We start from the raw sequence: 22,969 nt of genomic DNA, 5'->3' as shown, positions 1-22,969 counted from the left end.
TTATTGTATGGATTATTTATATAATATTTGTATGGATCAGAAAAGTATCACTTGTGTGCTCTGAATGAAGTAGTTTTTTTTTTTAAATTACTCCATTCGAAACTGTACTATAGTGGATCTAACCAATATAATTTTTATTTTTATTATGAAAAGGTTTCTTTAAGTCTAATTAATTTAAGTTTAATAGAAATGAGTTTTTTCTGAAATGAATTCCCATTTAATTTCGTTAGTTTATTTATTTATTAATAAATAATTTGGCTTTTTATACATTATTATTATTGTAGGTAGGTAGGTACTGTAATAACATTTCTAAATGCATAATTAGAATCTTAAAATAAAAATAATAATTAAGTGACTTAAAAATAATTTAGTAAGTTTTTAAATATATTTACACATAAATAATCTTAATTTAAATTGTTAGGCACTAGATAAAATAATTAATTATTGGAGCCGATTCTGTTGTCTTCCTCTAAACTAAATTTAGAGTGTCTGCATCTTTTTCTTTCTAATATTGCTAAAACGGGACGGAACATGAATTTTACACTTAAAGACTAAATTTTAGTGCACGCTACAAATTTAAACAATACGCTCGCGACTGTGCGCTAAAATCACGCAGTTTGACAGCATTGAATTAAATTTAAAACTGTCAAACTGTGTCTGTCGTTTTCATATTACATTAGTAAGAAAAGGATGCGAATACTCTAAAATTTAGTTGTGCTCAGAATCAGTACGAATAGCTGTCTTAAAAAATCTTAACTCGGAGATAAAAACATGAACACAAGAAATTCACAACTTCGTGAGAAAAAGTAAACTGAAACACATTTTTTGGACAATTAGGAGATCACCATAATCTTTCAAAGAGTTCCCGTTGGTATCAAAACTGGACAGCCAGTGTAGAACCTGCACAGACGAGGTACTATTGTCGGCGAAAGACAAAAGTCTGTCGTCTTTGTAATCTGTCGATTGTGGATTGTTCGTGCGTGTTCGTACGTGTTCGCACGAACCTTTGTATGAAAACTGATCCTAAGTGAGGCTAGCGCACAGGCTAGCCTTAGTAACCCTGTAGGTACGCGTTCGCCGAGAGTTTTAGTCCAATGTTATTTTTAAAAATGGCGAGCAAACGAGCAGACGAGTCACCTGATGTTAAGTGATTACCGCCGCTCATGAACATTTGCAGTACCTACCAGAGGAACCACCAATGCGTTGCCGGCCTTTCAGGAATTTGTGGGTCCGCCCCTTGAATAACCCCATGTTGTAATCTAATGGGAACACCGCTGAAGGGAGTTGATTCCACAGTTTGCATGTGCGTGTAAAAAAAGGATCTGGCACTACGGGCGGTCGAAGTGCACCAGACACCCAGGTGGTAAGGGTGAAATTGTTAGCGGTGGCGTGCGGTGCGGTGTATAAGACTTGAATTATTCTGATTACTAAGTTCATGGTAACCCCCCTGTTTTTGTCCTACTCATAATCATCAAATATTGGCATATAGTCATCACTCCTAGACTTGATTTTCAATCCAAATTGAGCCATGTGGTTGACATTCGCAGTTTCTTGGTCCAGGTTCTTAACGGCGTCAGTTTTCCAGTCAACGGTGTCTTGCTTCCTTGTTATGTCCTTGCGTTTCATGTTCGCTAGTTTTGTTGTTACTTGTTCTTTCTGTAAATGAACATTTATTACAGTTAAAATTCACATTGATATTTCGTTGTTCATTAACTTTTTATTAATACAGTTACAATGTTCTTTTCGACATTTAAGGTGTTATTACCAAATGGTGTTTTACGATTAATTGGACAGTGTTTAGATCTGTTATTTTCACTTTTTCTTTCATAATATTGTTTTAAAGGACTGATAACGACAAGAGGTATTTAATCTAAATATATAAAAGGAAAAGGTGACTGACTGACTGACTGACTGACTGACTGACTGATCTATCAACGCACAGCTCAAACAACTGGACGACTGGGCTGAAATTTGGCATGCAGATAGCTATTATGACGTAGGCATCCGCTAAGAAAGGATTTTTGAAAATTCAACTCCTAAGGGGGTGAAATAGGGTATTGAAATTTTGTAGTCCACGCGGATGAAGTCGCGAGCATAAGCTAGTCTAATACAAAGCACTAATTTTTAATCTATTTTGTCATGATTTATATGTTTATTTTAGAGCAATTGTTGTTTTACTACCTTGTGTTATGTGCAATAAGGAAGTATATATTTTTTATCTAAGTACGATATTAAATTTATTATCTAAAAGCTTACCTGTGCAGGATTATCAACATAACTTGCGTAAACTCTCAGAACCGGTTCGCCAGTTTTATCATCAAACGTCAGTTTACTTTTCGGAGGTATCTTAGCCTTGACCACAGATCTCTGCGGAGTTGATTCCGAAACCCTTTTCTCTGTTACGGAAAACATGCGAACTGGGGGACGACTGGCCAAATTGGCCTTTTCTTTATTAAAATCTTGATCCTCGCTTATTTTAGCTTCAACAAGTTGTCCTGCAAATACTTCTCCATCTTGATTCATTTTGGCTTGTTTTTCATTTGCTCTTAGTAAAGTATAAGCTACGTTAACTGATTCAGCTGCCTTTACAAATGGTGATGCTCTTAGATTTTTTAGTTTATCAACTTTGTCTTTTTTACCATCGTTTTGGTTTTGTTTGTATAAAGCTTTTGTTTCCCGTTGAGTAGTCGTTGGTGGAATGTCCGTAGTTATATTAGCCTTTGTATCTTTTGGTGCATCAATATTGCTTCCTATTTTATCGAATTCACTTGCCATAGTGGCTCTGACATCATTTAATGCTGTGTAGAAACCATTTGCTATAACATTACCAACGCTTTGACCGATTTGTGCGTAATACACAGGTGCTGCATCTTGATTTTCTGTACTCACCTCTGCTTGTTTAGCTGTAGTTGTCTGAGTTTCAGTGGTAACCGAATCTGAAGTTGGATTTGGTGGTATGGATGCTGTAGTAGCGTCTACATCGATGATATTTTCTGAAACGTTTTTGACACTAAAAGCTTGAGGTGCTAAAGCTATTACAGAGCTTTCTTGTGTTTCCCTTTGTACTAGATTCTTTTCATCACTGGGAACGAATGATGATGGTGCTTGTTTAGTAATCTGTTCGTTCTGTAGCAAGTATAAAGGAGGTTCAGTATCTGGGGCTTGTGTTTGTACTTGGATTTGTGATGAGAAGTCTTGTGTGAACGGGAGGAAGTTAACTGGTGGGAATTGCTGGAAGATTGTTGGGAACTGTTGGTATATTCCGTTGGGTGGCATTATTAACCCTTCCGCCGCTTTGAAGTCCTGAGGAGTTCCATGGAAACCCTAGAACATAAAGGAAGTCGTTATTATATCAATCAGTCATCGTCAAGGAGTCATTTCTTTAGTTACAAATTATGAGCATTTTCTTACACCTTGTTTTTAATTATGATATATCAGAAGGGGTTTATATGGGGTGCAAGCGCGCCTGTATACATCTACATCAGTCATTATTCGAATTTTGAGACTTCAACTTTTCATAAAAGTTGAAGTACGAACCTGCATTGAGAATTGATGTGGTATCACTGAGGTCTCTGACACGGGTTGAGCTCCTAGATGTATAGGTAGACCATACTCGGAGGCTATATGTAAGGCTGCGTTGTTCCTCATTATATCCTGCAGTTCTGCTGTTGATATTGTCTGCAAAAGGTTATGTGTGAGCAGGTATATTTATTGGTTCTTAATTTTATGACTTTAGTTTTTATACGTCAGCTATCAATAATGTGATTGGTATATTCATCATAATCAAACCATCACCGGCTCATTACAGAGAAGAGGTGAGAAAGGTTTTGGCCATAGTCTACCACGCTGGCCATGTGCGGATTGGTAGACTTCACACACCTTTGAGAACATTATGGAGAACTCTCAGGCATGCAGGTTTCCTCACGATGTTTTCCTTCACCGTTAACGCAAGTGATAATTACTTAAAACGCACATAACTACGAAAAGTTAGAGGTGCGTGGTTGTGGTGGTGATTGGTAGATATACCTATTATTAAATAAATTTCCATTTTGGTCGATATCGGATCTAACAATCGTACAAAGCTCTTTTTTGCGTGAAACCAACTAGGTATGTCTAGCGTGAAACTTATGGGGTTACTTACGGATGCTTTTGAAAATCCGATGGGTTGTTCTATTTTTGGATTTGGTTGATAAATCGGCTGGTCTGCATATTTCTCCGATACTTCATACATTGGTCGTGGCTGAAATGTTAGGTATAATTTAATTTGGAAATTGAAGATTTGGTGATGGTCCAGTTGATAATAATTTGGGACTAAGTTTACAAGTCAAAATCTATACTTAGTTGGTTGCTATCTAATCGTAATGGGTGATACAAATCTGCCTGTTTCTTTTATGTTTTTGATTACCACTATTGGTGTCGTAGGAATTTAATAACCACCGCCCATGAACAAAATAATATGTTCATGAGCGGTGGTTCATGGTTGCAAATGCAGCCCTAGAGGAACGCCTATGTGTTGCCGGCTTTTCAGGTAGGTATTTGTTAATGAATCTGCTTGAATAATTATAATGAATGAATAATCTTGAATAGCACAATGGCAACACGGCCAAAGGGAGTTGGTTCCAAAATTTGCTAGGTATTGCATTTATCCTAAAAGGTTTTTTATTCCTAAACAAAAGAAAGTAGACAAACGAAAGAAAGAACACAGGGTTTAATAAAAACTGTAAACTCACAGCCTCAGAAGACTCGCTCTCGCTGCTAGTTTCGGAAGAATCCATGACGACGATCGGCTTCTCGGACAGGCTGAGGTTGGGCGCTGGGATGGTGTGGATGGCACCTGCGGTCACAAACACCTGAACCGAATTGTCTTTGCCCACAGCATGAAAACATCACTCGGTTATTATAAAAAGGCTTTTAAGATTTTGGCCTAAATAATTAATAAAAATTTTTATTTGCCAAATTGTGGGTACATAATATTATAACAAGTTAACAATAAGTCAGTAGGTGTACCTACAATTCGTCACAATCGGCCGTCACCGACAGTGTGCAAATATTTAAAGTGAAATTTAAAATCAAAAACTTATAGTAGGTATCCAGCTACTAATCCGCCAATTTCTTTATTTTTAATGGTGGTCGCGCAATAATTATTTGAATTCGTAGGTAGTTGTGTAGTTTGTGTATGTTATATCATTTGTAAAACACGAGTGATGTAAATATTGCTGTGGACAACACAATATTTTACAACAGTGCCAATGTGCACGAAGAAAAAATTGTACCTAATAGGTAAGTTGGCTTGGAAAAATAAAAGGGCATGTATTTGTCAACAGCCTTCCAGTAATCCTTGGACGAGGGACGGTCCTCGGGCTAGCCGAGGACATCGACAGACCGCCGGGCGGGGTGATGATTACGTAAAACGTTGCAGTAGCGACAGCAACGCGACAGCAACGCGACAGCAGTAGCAATGCGACAGTTCATTTGCTGTCTCTCTTCTTATTTTGCTTTGTGGCTATTGCTGTCTCTCTCTAGCCGCTGTTACGTGTGACGTTTGACAGCAATGATCGCGAGATTTACGCCTGTCGCGAGATACCATAGGCTTACTAAGCCTATTGCAAGATACGTAATCACCCCGCGGCCGCACAAAAGTACGGTGGAGTCCTCGAAAAATAGAACTAACTTTCAAGTTCGCAAGTTTCCGGCGAGCACTGCGCTTCGGCGACTTTTGTCCCTCGCGGACAAAAGTAGATTTTCTTACAGACATGCTTCATTTCTATTTGTGTATGCTGAATTGCACTCTATTGCGTCGTAATAAGAGTCGCTATTTATTGAAACGTCTTTACGAAGTGGTTCTCTGGAAGGAACTGTAAAGTTTTCTGGTGTTGAGCTTATACAGAAATAGATGAAGGGGTGCTATAAAAGGTGCTTAAGTGCATCTCAGCTAGTCAACCTGTACCATCTGCCTGTATGACCGGAGAGGATGCGGCCCGTACGAAGTCGTAGTCTGGCGTCGCTACTGCAATCGGCAGCCTGGTGGTCTTCCATGGGCTGAAGATGTGATTGCGCGTTGGAAGAGGGTTGATGTGCTTCATGGCATATCTGGAAACGATGGTTAGTCTTTTATGATGACAAGATAATATGTAGGTACTTCAGTCCATCTCAACCCATCGCCGGCCCACTACTGAGCACGGATCCCCTCAGAATGAGAAAGATTTAAGCCACAGACCATGCTGGTTGTACCTAGTGCGGATTGGCAGTCTTCATACACCTTTGAGAACATAGACAACTCTCAGACATGTGGGTTTCCTCTCGATGTTTTTCGTTCACCGTAAAAGCGATAAAACGGACCTCAAACTTATAAGACCACAGCGTTGCCACCGAGTAGTACAGCTAACCTCTTGGTACCCTTAAGGGTAGGCACTAGTTCAAGGAATTTATCAGAAAAAATTGGTTAACCAAACCTCTGATGGGGAAAATTCCTCAATAAAATGTATGGCGCCCGCCTGGACGCGGCCGGCACGACACGTTGCGGTTACGGCCGTTGCAGCATCACGCCAGGCCGGAACGCGACCGGACTCCGCAACTTCATCGCCATCCGACTGGGGTACGATGCTTCGGAAAACGTCTATATTGTCATTGTATGGGTTTCTTAAATGTTAAGAAGCTCTTAAGTTCTGAGAAACCCTAAAAATTCAAAATTTGGAAACTTGAAACCGTTAAAATTTAAGAGACCCAACCATTTGTAAAAAAATTAAATAGTGGTCGCTCCACTATTTCGGTAGGTAATCTTCAGGTGTAATATATAATTCCACTTTTTATCCTTCTAGGATAATCACCAGGTAATATCACCCAGGTGAACAAAGTGGAACACACTTACCAGAAACAGACCTCTGTCTTCTAAGACCACACCACTGCCACCGAGTAGTACATACTCTCACTTGGTACTTACTCTTGAGGGTAGGTTCAAGTAGGTACTTAATTGATTAGAAAAAAGTCATAAAACAAACCTATGATGGGGAAAATTTCTGTATAAAATGTACGGCGCCCGCCTCGACGCGGTCGGCACTATACGTTGCGGGTATGGCCGTTGCAGCATCACGCCGGGCCGGAACGCGACCGGACTTCGCAACTTCATCGCCATCCGACTGGGGTACGACGCTTCGGAGAACGTCCATATTGTCATAACTAGTAGTATCTGGGGGGAAATTAAGTACCTAAGTAAGTATCTATTTAAAAAGAAAACCGGCCAAGTGCAAGTCGGGCCTCTCTCTTTTAGGTTTCCGTAGTCCGTACATATTATTATGAACAACATAACATGACGGCAGCGGACAGACAGACAAACGGAATTATGGACGGACGGACAGGTAGCACAATAACATTAATAGGGCTCCGTTTTTACCCTTTGAGTACGATTTAACTATGGAATAATAAATTGGTTTAACCATTTATGCTAAAATATTTATTATAGGTAATATTTATTTAATAGGAAATGGAGTGGCAGTGAAATGCGGTAGTAAAATTGCGTTTCTGAAGAAAATAATACTTACAAAATATCTACCTACCTACTTAGGTACCTACTTACCTAAACAGATAATATTATTCAATAAATCAATAGAGCGAATAGTTAACTTATTGTTAAAATATACCAGTTTTTATTTATTTAACTATAAATAAAAGAATTTTCAATATATAGGTATGTATAGTACGCGACAGGTTAATATGGGATAATCGGGGAGTCCCCTCACCTCGATGCAAGCTACCTCTGTACCAAATTTCGTCAAAATCGGTTAAACGGGTGGGGCGTGAAAAGGTCACAATGAAACAGATTTAAGTACTTACCTACCGACACTTTTGCATTTAATATATGTATTAGTATGGACAGATATATGTACCTAGATTTATACCCAAGAATACTGAATTTAAATGCACATTGATGTCTACTACCGATGATTCAACCAGCCTTTTGCGTCGATTCCGGGAATGTGTTCTCACTTCGAGTGGAGACATCACAACCGGCTTGGCATCGCGTAAAAAGGTGTCTGTTGACCGCCTTACTTTTATAGAACATTCTTCGTTTCTAATGATAGAATTGTCTAGCTATAACCCAGTCTATGTCCTATTCCTGAATGTGTGATTTAAACAAAAATCTTCAATCAAAACCTTTCATGGTCTAACCGCTGCCTGACCCCGATCTTAAAATTTGGCACAGCGATAAGTAGCTTAACTTTGAAAAACTGACTGTTGTTCATCAGCACATTCTTAAATTTTCCAATTTTTTGTAAATAGATACGTAGGTATATCAAAATTTCGCGCTCGCTTCGCCCGCGCTTTTATTTTAATACTAGCTGATGCCCGCGACTTCGTTCACGTACCTAGATACTATAGGTTTTTAAAATTCCCGAGGCAACTTGGATTTTCCGGGATAAAAAGTAGCCTATGTCACTCTCCAAGTCTTTAACTATACCCATGCAAAAAATCATGCCGATCCGTTGCTCCGTTGCGACGTGATTGAAGGACGAACCAACAAACAAACAGACTCGCATTTATAATATGAGTCGTTAAACCAACAAACAAACATACTTTCTCATTTATAATACAATGCAAAGGCTCTTTTGGCGCGTGGCGAAAATCGGAACTAACGTTGCCTTCAATGTGTCCCCTTTGTTCTTATTGTTTGAAAAGTCTAAGCCTTTGTTCGCCAACAGCGCCCCCCTGTCAATGTCATTCAAGTGCCAAAAGAGCCTTGTCGCACTGTATGGGTAGTGATGATATGACGACGGTGCCGAAAAGTAGATCGGTCATCGTCATCATCATCAACCAATAGACGTCCACTGCTGGACATAGGTCTCTTGTAGGGACTTCAACACGCCACGGTCTTGCGCCGCCTGGATCCAGCGTCTCCCTGTGACTCGTCTGATTTCATCCATCCTCCTAGTGGGGGGTCTTCCAACGCTGCGTCTTCCGGTGCGAGGTCGCCATTCCAGCACCTTGGGACCCTAACCTCTATCGGTTGTACGAACTATGTGCCCTGCCCATTGCCACTTCAGCTCGGTAGATCGGTGCGTTGACCAAATCACTCTCGATATCACGGATCTGATCACAATGTCTTAAATTCTGTCCAAGGTCATTACCACTCCATTTCACTTTCGCAGCCAACCGTTCGGATGATAATGACTTGTATCATGCGAGACTAGTGACAACAGTGAAACGAGTCACGGTGGTTGGATTGAGATATTATTATGTGGCATTTTCAGCTCCTTGCTAATAAAAAATATCAATTTTGCTGTTAAATTAAATTGGAGATTGACGCTCGGCTTCACTTGGATGGAATTCCTTATACGTTAGGTCATTGACTTATTATAGTAGGGTACATATCACTTGTAGGTACTCTACAATAAAAAATCATCATCATCATGATCACCCCACTGAACAAAGATCTCTTCTTAGAATGCAAAGAGCTTATTACCATGCTGGCCAAGCGCGGATTGGCAGACTTCACACACAAGTGAGAACATTAGGAAGAACTCTCAGGCATGGAAGTTTCCTCACGATGTTTCCCTTTTAATTGCATAAAACACACGTAGGTACATAACTTCAAACAAATTGAGAAAAAATAAAGTACCCTAGGTACATCGCAACTACACCACTACACACATATACCTAAGTACCTACTAATGGTTTCATGTTCGCTTTCATTAGTTACCTAATTTAGGATTCAATTAAATAGTATGTAGAGACTGAACAATTATTAAACCTTTTTTTTCGCTGGGAAATGCTTTTACTCATCCTCCCCGGAAGAAACGCAGCTGAACCACGTTTCTTCCGGGGAGGTATGTGGGACTCACTGTAACCCAGAATACCCACTAAAACCCAGCGGACCCGTCAGCGCCATGATGAGGTGGCACAGGAACGCAGTTTGCATACTACTATGCCGTCTCAGCGGTACAGATAAGTACCTCACAGGGCTTCCCTACAGGATGCCCCTGCCTTCCTCCTCGGGTTTACGGCCCGAGGTAGTGAGCATATCGGCGCCTCCTTTGCCCTTGGCGTTTACGGCGATTTGGGATGAGTGTTGGGATCCAGCTCTCTTTCTAGTTCAGCCGCCTCCTTTAATGCGAGCACTTGCTCGCAGAAAGACAACAAGAACAATTATTAAACCTATCCTGACCTATCTGTACCTACTAAGTATGAACGCGATCGTAACAAAGTATAAGTTTATGTCAATGTTCTATTACCTAACTTCATTAATATTAAAAAAAATACGCTGATCATCACGTAACAAAAGTATGTTATACTGAAAAAATGTGTAAAACGCTGAAAAACACGTCTCATGAACATGCAATGTACCTACCTAGTGTAGCGTGTACCAACATCATATCTCGGATTTTATATAATTCACCTTTTTGTGTTAGAAATTGATTTATGTTCCTATCTAACGTCTTATTACTTTCACTGGTAGGTACGATGACTTCCTACCATTATACACAGTTTTGTTATTATGTTTTAAATTAAATTTTAAATTAATTAAATTATTGCATGTTTTTATAATATTCTAACTACGTTAAAGCTGTACTACAGTACTAAGAATAAAAAAAATATTAAAAATTATGCTGATCGTCGTCGTCCGCGAGACTTTAGGTTTTTAAACGAACCGGCCATGTGCAAACCAGACTCGCGCACCGAGGGATCCGTACTGAAATCGAGTATTACGAGTAGATATGTATAAAAATAAATAAAAATCTGTTTTAGAGTTTACAGGTAAAGCCCTTTCATATGATACCCCACTTGGCATAGTAAACTTACTTTAAAAATAATTGGGAAAAAATCACGTTCTTGTATGGGAGCCCCCTTAAATATTTGTTTTATTTAAGTTATTTATTTTAAACTGAATATACTTATAACAAAATATTCTGTGAATATTTCAAGCGTCTACCTGTTGCCGCTATCAATATCAAAAAACAATAATATGAAAAAAATCGTCTCATCCGTGAGCTTTTGGCGTGCGCTCAACATGAAAACAATGTTCGGTGGAATCGTTTCCCTTAAAAAGCTCTAAGTCAATGATTTTGAAATGTGGTCGAAAACAAAGCTTTACTTTCGTAGTCATAGTATTAATCCTTATCTAATCTAAATATATAAAAGGACAAGGTGACTGACTGACTGATCTATCAACGCACAGCTCAAACTACTGGACGTATCGGGCTGAAATTTGGCATGCAGATAGCTATTATGACGTAGGCATCCGCTAAGAAAGGATTTTTGAAAATTCAACCCCCAAGGGGGTGAAATAGGGGTTTGTTTGTGTAGTCCACGCGGACACAAAGTCGCGAGCACAAGCTAGTATCAAAATAAAATTGTTCATCATCTCAAGTATTGAATTTAGACCATAATTGCCCTTTATATCATTTCATCCTACTAATATTATAAATGTGGATGTTTGGATGTTTGTTACTCAATCACGCAAATACGGCTGAATGGATTTGGATGAAATTTGGAATGGAGATAGATTATACCCTGGATTAACACATAGGCTACTTTTAATCTCGGAAAATCAAAGAGTTCCCACGGGATTTTGAAAGATGTAAATCCACGCGGACGAAGTCGCGGGCATCAGCTAGTTTAGAATAATATCGTAGGAGATAATATAATGAAATTAAAATAATGGCGACGGCCGCGGCAGTCCGGCAGGGGCAGGAGTGTAGAAGGCGGGTAGAGAGGCGCGAGGGGCGCAACGGATCGACGTGATTTTTGCGTGGATATAGTTGAAGACCTGTAGGGCTAACATGTGCCGCATGACATATCTCGCGAAGAGAGAGAGACAACTTGTCGATGTCTACTGTTTTCTCGTTTACACTAACATGGTCAGCACGAGAGACAAAATTCTCGTCGAAGACTTGACTTTCTGGAGATCGACAGAGCGACATAGGCTACTTGTATACCGGAAAATCAAATCTACGCGGACGAAGTCGCGGGCATTAGCTCGTCCGTTATAATCGTCTAACTTGTACCTAGTAGCCTTTCTTACGTGTACAGACTTTTTTGATGTAACGTTAAAACGTTAGGCTATGGAAGTCAATTTACGCTCAGCCCAAGTCAGTATTCTGTACGTGCAACAAATAAGGCAGAACTAAATAGTCTGTGGGCAGAACGCTAACGGTTTTCTTCAGTCTAATTGCCGGCCCGCTAGAGAAACTACTGACTAGATGAATTTTCTGCACACTAAGCGCTGGCTGCGGTGATTATGGACCATAAAGTGCCATTTTTATACGTGCTAGCTAAAGGCTAGCTACGTCATTTAAACATATGAATTTACGTAAGTTGGCACGCAAAATACTTAGGTAAATATGCTGCTGTAGGGTTGCAACTTGCAATATATATTATGTATACTAGCCGTCGTCGCCGGCGACTTCGTCCGCGTGGATTTAGGTTTTTAAAAATCCCGTGGGAACTCATTGATTATCCGGGATAAAAAGTAGCAGCGTCTACCACGCTGGCCATGTGCGGATAGGAGGAATGTCCTATAGATACATGAAAAGCGTGGTAATTAAATATGAGGTTCCTTAGACAGATTTTGGAGAAAAACTACCGTTAAGCACCCCGAGGTTTTTTGAAGCTAGTTCAGCTAAAGTAGATGCAATACGTACCAAAAGGTACTCTGTACCTAGGTAAGATAAATACTAGTATTAAAGTATTAGCGTACTGCTTACTGTTAAAGTCGATTAGCAGTTAACGATATAAATGCGTGGACAAGTGTAAATGCGATGTGAAACCTAGCTGGACCGGTTTGTATGATATTTCTCTCCACACACGATCCGTATTAAAAGAAAATGCATTTCCTCGTGATGTACTTGAGATTGACCTCATTTAATTAGATACTGCGGGACGGTGAAAGCCTAGTAGTTAAAACGTCGTTCTCATATTCAGAGGGTCGGAGACTCGATCCTGGGCACGCACCTTTAACTTTTCTGAGTTATGTCCATTTTAAGCAATTAAACAGTAATTACAGTACGGGGCCGAAAGTCATGTACGTCGGCCTTTAGAATGTCATTTCGGCTTTATAGAGCATTGTTTATGTCACTTATACCTATATGACGTTTTGTCGGTCTCAACGACAGGGACAGCGTTCTACAAATCTGCTATCTCCTTCTAAAGGTCGATGTACATTACTTTCGGCCGCATACTGTAGTAGACAAGTGGCGGATATATATACCTACTATTTATATAACATACGTAAGTGGATATAACATTACTACATTAGAACTTTTTATTGCTCGTTATAAAACTGCCTATTTCTGTACTTAATATTTTCACTTGAGCTATGACATAACGTAGGTAGCTTATGCATATAATTACATTAGGTATAGGTAGATAATAGCACAGTTTTTCCGTAAGAGTAACTATTGCGGTGGCGGAAACACACTTTACACGCGACCTGACCCGTAACCACGCGAAGCGTGTAGTGTAGTCACTTAGATGCGTTATACACTGAACAGGTACTTAATGTGCGCCCAACCGTAACTTTTTTTTAAACTCAGATACAAGTTAGCCCTTGATTGCAATCTCACCTGGTAGTAAGTGATGATGCAGTCTAAGATGAAAGTGGGCTAACCTGGAAGGGTATGGCAGTTTTTTTATTAAACCTGTTTGGGCGTGCCGTGTGCCGTTTGGCACAGCTTTGCCGGTAGGGTGCTAACTAGCCACTGCCAAAGCCTCCCACCAGACCAGACCAGAAATTTAGAAATTATAAAATTCCAAACATATATATATTTCAGACCACAGAGCGTTGAAAGCTTATAAAAAGTCGCGTCAGCCATACTCGCGGGGGCCAGAATTTGCCCAGGCGCGCACCCTTAAATTTTTGGAGTTGTGGTTTAAATAATGGCTCCTTCCCGTACTACGTTACTCCTAAAGTAAAATATAAAAACACCTAAAACAAATTCAACCATTTAAAACGTAGTTAAATTTTAATTTCTAATTAAATTTAAGCTTGAAATGCTAATAATTTCAGGTTTGAACTTTGTGACAATACCCACTCATGGTCCCTTTGTAGATTGTATAACATTATACTGCTTCATCAGAGATATTCTGTCGATTCTTATTGTTATCATTCCTAATCTTAGTTTTATTTTTAAGTTAACAAAACCAAAACTTACCTTAATCATTTTGATTGCGATCAGTTGGCGCCAGAAAATTCAAATGTAACGTGCGATTACCGCATGATCATTATTCACAGCTTTTTAATTAAAAAAAATTACACTTCTCAAAAGTTAAAATGCGAACACTTGAGCACAAAACTGTTTCTATTTAAATACCAGCAATTTTTTTAAATAAAAAGTTATTTTATTATGTAAAGGAATTAAAATTAGAATAAAAAAGTATTTTATCAAGCATAAACGTCACTATTCAAGGACAGTCGAGCTGGTCTGTGGGCTGAAATAGGTCATCATTTGATTTTATGCCACCCCTCCACTTGGTAACTTGGTTGGCTTCGATAACATTAAACTTGTTAACAACACACGGTTAACAACTTTAACTGATTTTTCTCATTGCACGGTTACGATCGTTGTTACATCAAGTTTGAAACTCTTAGACTTTTCTTTCCGTACCAACTAGTAAAAAACTGGCCAAGTGCGAGTCAGACTCGCGCACTGAGGGTACCGTACCTACTACAATCGTATTTTATCGACATTTTGCACGATAAATCAAAAACTATTACGCCTAAAAATAAATAAAATTCTGTTTTAGAATTTACAAGTAAAGCCCTTTCATATGATACCCTACTTGGTATAGTAATCTTACTTTGAAAGTTGAAAATAACAATATTTGTTCATGAACACATTTTAATTTTTTTCTTGTGATGTAACCACAAATTCACGGTTTTCAGATTTTCCCCTCATTTCTGCTATAAGACCTACCTTCCTGCCAAAATTTCATGATTCTAGGTCAACGGGAAGTACCCTATAGATTTCATGACAGACAGACAACAAAGTGATCCTCTATAATGGTTCCGTTTTTCGTTTTGAGGTACGGAATCCTAAAAACTACTTATTTTCATTTTAGGTTACGTTGGTACTATAGCGATGGTTTTTCAGACGCCATCAAAGTATTTTTGTCAATAAAATGTTATGCTTGATTGAAATTGCTTTCACATGTTTATTTGAACAGTTTATGTAGCAAGCTAATAGACGTTCCCATTTTTTAACTTGATTTTTTACCTCTAATGTGGACATTGGTATAAAACTCGCTTTTTTGTCGATCTGTTTTTGTTTGTTTGCCTGTTCGACTTCTCGCCGATAAGCTAGGAGGCTTGAAATTTTAAATATAGATTAGAAATGTATGACAATGCAACATTAATTTGCTTTCTTGTGTCTGTTTGTTAGTTTTTTTGTCGCTCTCTTTGTTGATTATGACATGGAATAGGTAAGCTCGTCCGGGCCAAGCCGAGGCGGGTCAACTAATCGTGGATATTATTCAATGTCGGGCAACAGTTACTTAGGTACTTACGATATCAATTGCTCGCTACATGATTACACCCCATGCTGGAAAATGGGTGTAATCTGTGGTATAATGGCCCCAACTATCAGGAAGCTGGCTATATCGCAGACCATTGCCCGGTTGTGTAATACAGGTGGGTACGGTTAGGTTTTATTGAGCTTAACTTCCGGAATTATCGATCTCGATATCTATAGGTACCTACCTTTTTTTACCCAACTGCGGCGAAGCCCAAAAAGAGTGTTATGTGTTTGGCCTTTATGTAGGTATGTATTTCAGTTTCTACGTCCGCTCGTCGTCGTCAACGGCTCAACTGATTTGGATAAATGATACGTCTTTTATAGAAGCAGGCGTTATTTTGCGGAAATCCATGATGTTATACAATGAACCTAATAAACCTGAGCTTAATGTGCTATAATCCGATGAAACAGGTCAAATCTGTGGTGCAACATGCAGCATGCGATATGCACCGTCCGCCCTCCCACTGCTAAACATGCAGGAAAAGTCAGCCGCGAAGCAAGCAATACGCACCACCACCACGCAGTCTATGATGGAATCGGGCTATTTTAGAAAAGGAATTTTACTAAACCCTTTAAATACTTAGCTCATTAAATAATAATGTCCATTGCTTTAACGGTGAAGGAAAGCATTGTGAGGAAACTTGCATGCCTGAGAGTCCATAATGATCTCAAAACGGTGTGTGAAGTTTTTTTATTTATTTATTTATTTAATACTAGATGATGCCCGCAACTACGTCCGGGTGGATTTAGGTTTTTAAAAATCCCGTGGGAATGATTTTCATTTTCCAGGATAAAAAGTAGCCTATGTCCTTAAGGCGCCTGGATGCAAGCTAATATCACTGTACCAAATTTCGGCAAAATCGGTTAAACGGATGGGCCGTGAAAAACTAGCAGACAGACAGACAGGCGGACGGACAGACAGACAGACAGACACACTTTTACATTTATAATATTAGTACCTATGGAATATTTTAACAATTTTTATCTCGCCAAACTGCACATCAGTTTATTGGCGAGTTTGCGCTCATAATTGATTAACTATTATTACAAGTGAAGTCTGCATATCCGCACTTAGCCAGCGGGGTGGGCTATGAACCTAATAGGGTCTAAACTATTCTCATTCTGGGAGACCCATGCCCAATCAGCAGTGAGCCAACGATGATACTACCATCTCTGCTCTCCTATAAGTACTAGTAGGTACCTAAACATACTCATTGTCTACAAAATATTGTCAGCACAGCATCTTACCAAGTAGTATCAAAGTATACCAATAGATGGCGTTATAGGAATAACTAGATGTAGCCCGCAACTTCATCCGCGTGGATTTAGGTTTTTAAAATCCTGTGGGAATTCTATGATTTTCCGGGATAAAAAGTAGCCTACCTATGTCACTCTCCAGGTCTTTAACTATAACTCATGCAAAAAAACGGGTACATAGGTACCACAATTAATTACCTAGATGTTTTAATTTGTCGATATTTGAACCCTATTGCACGGGTCGTCACGACGGGACGCCCAGTCTCGTCGTGACCGTGGGAAACGTGGAAATATAAGCTTTTTCGGTTAATCCACCCTAAAACAGCTATCCTAGGGTGAATATACCTAAATACTGGGAAAATGAAATATTAGGTAGGTATATTGTGTCCGTCCGTATGACAGGATAAGTAGGTACTCGAGTTTTCATATTAATTTCATCAGACCCCACAGGATGCCACAGTTCACGACAGTGATGGAACTTGTAATAACGTTATTTGTCAGATGTCAATTTCAGCATGAAGTCCAGTTTTCTCACTCTAGTTCACTCTGCTAAAGGTGAAAAAATATTTGGATTTGAGAATTAGGAGTTATTAGTAGGTACGATTTAAAAAAAACAAGTCCCACATTATTTATTAATTTTAATTTATTTACAAAAATAGTAAAATTTATTATTATGTTAGAATATAAATAACAATTACTTAATTATAATACCTGAGCATAATTTTTATGTACAACACAAGAACAATCTTTACAAATTTAAAATTTATCTAAGTAATTAAAAATAATAGATAAGTAGGTATAGGTAGGTAGGTACTTCAGTAAGAATTATTATTATTATACAATTTTAAAAACTGATTAACAATTAACATGATGGGTTAACGAGTAGTTAATACTGTTGACCCTAGACCTTTAAAGACTGTAGATAATAATTAAACACCTATTGCATTTTTTTATAAATGTAAAAGTCCTTTCAGACACCACAGTTATACTTACTAAAATAAATTTAAAAGTTGAAAAAAAATTAAAATTTAATAACGTCAAGGCTTTTCACGATGCCAAACAAATAGTTAAAAAATAATAATTTAAATGTCAAATTCAAATCAATGCGGTTAATATTTTACTCTAATTATTACTATTTTTACCAATCTTATTTCGATTTAAGATTGAAGACAAATTTTACAAACATCATAGCACGGTAATGTTATCTATACAGTATTGTAACTCGGCCGTATCTTTGAAATAAATACCTACAGCAGCGCGGTACGTAAACATGCGATAAGGCTGCCCCCCTCCGGCATTTTAATTACATTTGCTTACTTTGTGTTTAAATATGTACCAGTCATATTAAATATGTACTTGAACTTATTTTTAGTAAAAAAATCGCGCGGTTATTAAAAAAACAAAACACCGTCCGTTCGTCACTGCGGCACAGTCGCGACTGGCTGCACCACGAGCGCACCGCGAGATCAAGGCGCGTAGGTATAGCTCGCGTTTCGCCCGTTTGTATGAAGTTGGAATACTGCATATAACATTACCGTGATCATAGTTATTAGAAACTAAATCGTAGGAGATATAGTAAGTATATAGAAAGTATTATTAGTAGGTATTACTTAAATACCTTCAAGGCAAGAGTTAATACTTAGGCATCTTCTAGGCAAGCGCGCTCCAACTTAGACCGCAATTTCATTGTTTTCTTTAAGGCATGATCTTCGTCAAGCGCAAACCTATCCTGTAAAAAAATTAAACAAAACGTTTTGTTACTAGTGGACACAATTTTTTTCTCTCTAATAAACACGAAGTTCTTATCATATTTTTGGTTCTGATTTCGTTTCATATCGATGAACACACTAAAATTTATAATTATTATTATACACTACAAAAGACCAACAGTGAATGCTAAAGTAACATTCCTGTATGGTCACAAATTAAGGCTCCCACAAATTACTAAGTATCGGCCAATAGTTAGGTAGGTATATATTCTTTAAATATGTATGGTATCTCAAACCGTAGAAAGAACACCTTGGTCTACGGGTCTCTTGAAAATCTTCTTAAGGATTGACTGACTGACTGATCTATCAACGCACAGCTCAAACTACTAGACGCATCGCGCTGTTTGGCATGCAGATAGCTATTATGACGTAGGCATCCGCTAAGAAAGGATTTTTGAAAATTCAACCCCTAAGGGGGTGAAATAGGGGTTTGAAAGTTGTGTAGTCCACGCAGACGAAGCAAGCATAAGCTAGTTGTTAATAAGTTAGAGAGTCTACAATTTTGACGTTTGTTGTACAACAGTTTCTGAAATCTAAATACCTACTTGAGAAGTTGTTAAACACTAAGAAATTCAATGTTCTAAAGCCGATGATGACATTATGGAGCCGAGACAGTAGTAAGTTTTTTATGGGCCTCATAAAAAAGCTCAGAGACACTCAGCGGGCGATGGAGAGCTATGTTTGGAGTTGCTCTACGTGCTCAAATCAGAAATGAGGAGATCCGTAACCTCGTAGCTCAGCGGGTTGCGAAGCTGAAGTGGCAACGGGCAGGGCATAAATTATAGTTCGAAAAACCGATAGACTTTGGGGTCCCACTACCAGAGTGTTGGAATGGCAATCTCGCATCGGAAAGCGCTGCGTTAGAAGCCGAAGAAGTCTGATTGCAACACAGATTAAGTCTGCCTATCTATCAGCCGATCGTTAATGCTCGTTTCGTAGGATAGCTTTGCCGTCAAAGGACGGTGTGTCGTGAAGCATCGGTGTCATAAAACCTAAAAGCTCGTATTGTTCCAATAGACAATGTCATAGAATATTTTTTATAATTTTTTAGTGTTTATCTACACTTCAAGGAAATTTCTAAATAATTTTAAATACATATCAAAAACCCAGAAGATGCAGGTTCGATTCCTGCCGGTCACGTAATTTTTGATATGTATTTAAAATTATTTTGTAATGTCATAGAAGTTTCAACGACGTCAATCGACATTATTTAGCAGCCGCTATTAGACGGCAACGGTATTCTAACAAACTAAAGCTAATCTGTAGTCTGTGGGAGTCCTATAAGTAATAAATTAAAGCCTATTTACACGACTACACGGGGTAGTGTTGCAGTTGTTCAGCGTGGATCGCGGCGCCGTAGAAAGGAACCTCTGGAAACAGAAATAATGACTATTAGCATCTTATATTACCTTTTTATTACCTTAATAGGTATAGCAGTCACAAAATTCAGAACAAATAATACAGGAATGGTAAAATAGCGTGAGTTTGTCACAAATATCTATTTCTAAATTTAGCTAGTTTATTGTAATATAAATAGACGTATTTTCAAAGATTAACAAATTTCTGTTCAGTTGTACAGTTTCAGATTTATGTTTCTTTCAATCTTATCCATACTTAGGTAGTTCTTTTTTAGAATATTTATAACAATAATTACTAACAGTGATTTCTTTTTCATAACAACTATTAAGAAGTTACAATAGCGAATTCATAAAATATTTATAAAATTTACAATTAGCTATAATATAGTATTTTTAGAAATATATAAGCTGACGTATGACCTACCTATAACATTATCAATAAATACATACTAAGTATAGTGAATGTGAAAGAACTTCCTTTGTGCAATATATTATTTCTATTCGTCGATCGATAATAATTATACATCGATATTAACATTTTGTAACAACAAGTTTAGTGTCAACATGAAATGTTAAATAGATTTAAAGTAATAATATAATTAGCACAGCATAGATTAATTATTGATCTCGAGTTTAGCTAACGCTAAGTTGATATCAGTGACATATATAATTCCAAATTCAGTACAATAAATAATTGTTAGTTTTTTAAAGTACCTACGTAATTGTAATTTGTAATAAGTCGTTTTTAATAGTCATTTAACTGTCGTGTTAATATGCAGTTATGTCACATTAAATTATATACAGTCAATTATGTACAATTTATCGGTTTCAATTAATTCATTGTTATTAGTACCTACTTAATTTCTGGCTGAGTCTGTCAAGTCTCAAGTCAACATACCTCTTTAGTCAGTCAACAGTCAAAGTCAAACTTGAACAATTCTGTTGCCTCGAAGAATGAATTTGACTTCCTTTTTTCGCCTACTGTTTTCTGTGTTTTCCGTCGTATTCTTTGGTGTGGCTATTGTAGTCGTCGTCGAAGACGTTCTAATTGTAGTCGTGCTTGTAGTCGTTAATGGATCTGGTAGTAGTTCAGCGGGAAGTACGCCAATCTCATTATCACTGACCACTGGTGTTGGTAGGAAAGGTATAACGCCTTTCTTCAGCATTTCTGCATATTGGTTATTGAATCTCGGATGTTCTTCTGATGACCTCTGGTTTTCGTTTAAATATGCGTTAACTTTTGCTATGTTAGCGTGAATTTTTTGGATTTTAGCTGACGTTAGGCCTTCACGTTTGTGAGATGTTGGGACGACGGAATGTTTGGACGACGCATAATCATACGTGTTTCTCGGATTGTAATCTGAGTAACTATCTGCCATAGCTGGTTCTCCGTAAGAGTTTACAGCTCCCCAGGACATAGGCTTGAAAGGTGGGAACGGTTGCGGTGGGGGAGGCATTTGGTCGTACAAAGTTGTTTCATCTGCATGGATTGGTGCGGCGGAAGAAAATACGTCTTTGACTGCAGTAAATACTGTATTTAGTATTGACGGTGGTGGTTCTAATGGCGTGTATCCTTGATGCGTTGAATGTTGGTGACTCTCGCTGGGTGCCACGTCTCCCACAGGCGTTAGTATCACCAGACCAGCGTGCAAGCCGTTCAGTTTGCCCCTTCCTGTCTCAGAGAAATGTCAGTCAGCGTTACGAGTTGCGTCAACGGTCAGTACAGGCACATAGGTTACATAATGATGCCAAATGAGGAACTTTCTAATGCAATAAAGATGGTTATATTATAAACATTAAATATAGGAACGTCTCTGTGCTAAGACGTTAATGAGTTGAATTTTATATGTAATTATGTTATATTACTGGCATTCAGATCCTGCCCCCCAATTGTGTAAGAATAACGATTTCATCGTTATCGTAATCGTCAACAAATTCTGCTTTTTGATTGGCTGTGAAAAAATGTAAACAGTGAATCAACCAATCAAAGAGCAGAATTTATTGACGATTACGATAACGATGAATACGTTGTTCTTACACAATTGGGGGGGCTGATCAAAATAATATAGGTAGCTTTATAAGTTTGCAAAATATTATGAAAAGTCTGACGTAAGGTGTGTGGATAGATGACTTATAAAATGAGTAAGTCTAAAGCATTAAAAACGAATAATAATTGGTCGTAGGCATGATAGTCTTATTCATGATTTTATGGAAAACATAACTTGGATAAAAAACCACAAATAGATAACTTAATTGCAATAATTTGAAATGGTAACAATGTGCATAATAAAGCGCTCTTATACAATAATATAGGTGCTAATGAACCATGAAGAAGTAAGTAATAATCACAGGAAATAATAATGTCAATCGTTGAAATAAACTTGTCATAGAAATTAGCATGGAGTGTGTGTGGAACAACGGAATGATATCCATATTAATATTTTAATGCGAAAGTGTGTCTGTCGGTCTGTCTGTCTGTCTGCTAGCTATTCACGGCCCAACAGTTTTATTTTATTTTATTTTATTTTCACCATTTTTGATGAAATTTGGTGCAGAGTTAGCTTACATCCCGGGGAAGGACATAGGCTACCTTTAATCCCGGAGAAATAAAGAGCTCCCACGGGATTTTTAAAAACCTAAATCCACGCGGACGAAGTCGCGGGCATCATCTAGTTATTTCAAATGATTATAATATGTACTAGGTATATACATTGTCAAAAGTTTTTTTGTGAGTGTGCTTAAGCATTTCCCTAATTAAAATGTAGTAGGTGCAATAATTGATGAATTGCTGTACCTACCTACCCTATTATGACCAAAGCATAGATATAATAGGCCATACATAATATTTATTGTATACTAGACGGTGCTATTATTCTAAGGTAGGTTATAGGTGCCCGTGACTTCGTTCCCGTGGATTTATGATTACTAAAAATCCCGGGGGAACTCGTTGATTTTCCGGGATAAAAGTAGCCTAAGCAGAATCCTTACCTTTGTATGTTTCGTCAAAATTAGTTAAGCGGAGGGGCTGTGAAAAATTACAGACAGGCACATGACACACACTTTTTTATTTATGATAATAGGT

General features: G+C 38.1%; 2 protein-coding genes across 5 annotated transcripts in view; both read right to left on the bottom strand.

Annotated features, from left to right (window-relative positions):
* Positions 1-249: 249 nt before the first annotated feature.
* On the bottom strand, positions 250-14,403 carry LOC117987237 (uncharacterized). Of its 4 annotated transcripts, none has more exons than XM_069502324.1 (8): positions 14,145-14,403; positions 6,999-7,186; positions 5,942-6,090; positions 4,731-4,834; positions 4,142-4,240; positions 3,538-3,678; positions 2,257-3,324; positions 250-1,656 (listed from the first exon to the last, which is right to left on the bottom strand). In XM_069502324.1, the coding sequence occupies exons 1-8, from the start codon at positions 14,151-14,153 to the stop codon at positions 1,459-1,461; spliced, it is 1,956 nt and encodes a 651-aa protein (XP_069358425.1). In that variant the 5' UTR covers positions 14,154-14,403; the 3' UTR covers positions 250-1,458. The 4 variants fall into 4 exon arrangements, with proteins under 4 accessions (XP_069358425.1, XP_069358426.1, XP_034830085.1 ...); XM_069502325.1 differs by having other exon boundaries at positions 4,731-4,813; XM_034974194.2 differs by having other exon boundaries at positions 5,948-6,090.
* Positions 14,404-17,404: 3,001 nt separating this feature from the next.
* The window catches only part of LOC117986830 (uncharacterized), a 30,379-nt gene continuing 24,814 nt past the window's right edge, over positions 17,405-22,969 (bottom strand). The window contains exon 6 of the mRNA XM_034973751.2: positions 17,405-19,899. Within this exon, the coding sequence (XP_034829642.1) occupies positions 19,841-19,899 (59 nt within the window). The 3' untranslated portion in view covers positions 17,405-19,840. The remainder of the gene's footprint in view (positions 19,900-22,969) is intronic.

Source organism: Maniola hyperantus, chromosome 12 (genome assembly GCF_902806685.2).
Source record: "Maniola hyperantus chromosome 12, iAphHyp1.2, whole genome shotgun sequence".
Classification (NCBI taxonomy): Eukaryota; Metazoa; Arthropoda; class Insecta; order Lepidoptera; family Nymphalidae; genus Maniola; species Maniola hyperantus.
This window is presented reverse-complemented; position numbering and strand designations above follow the sequence as displayed.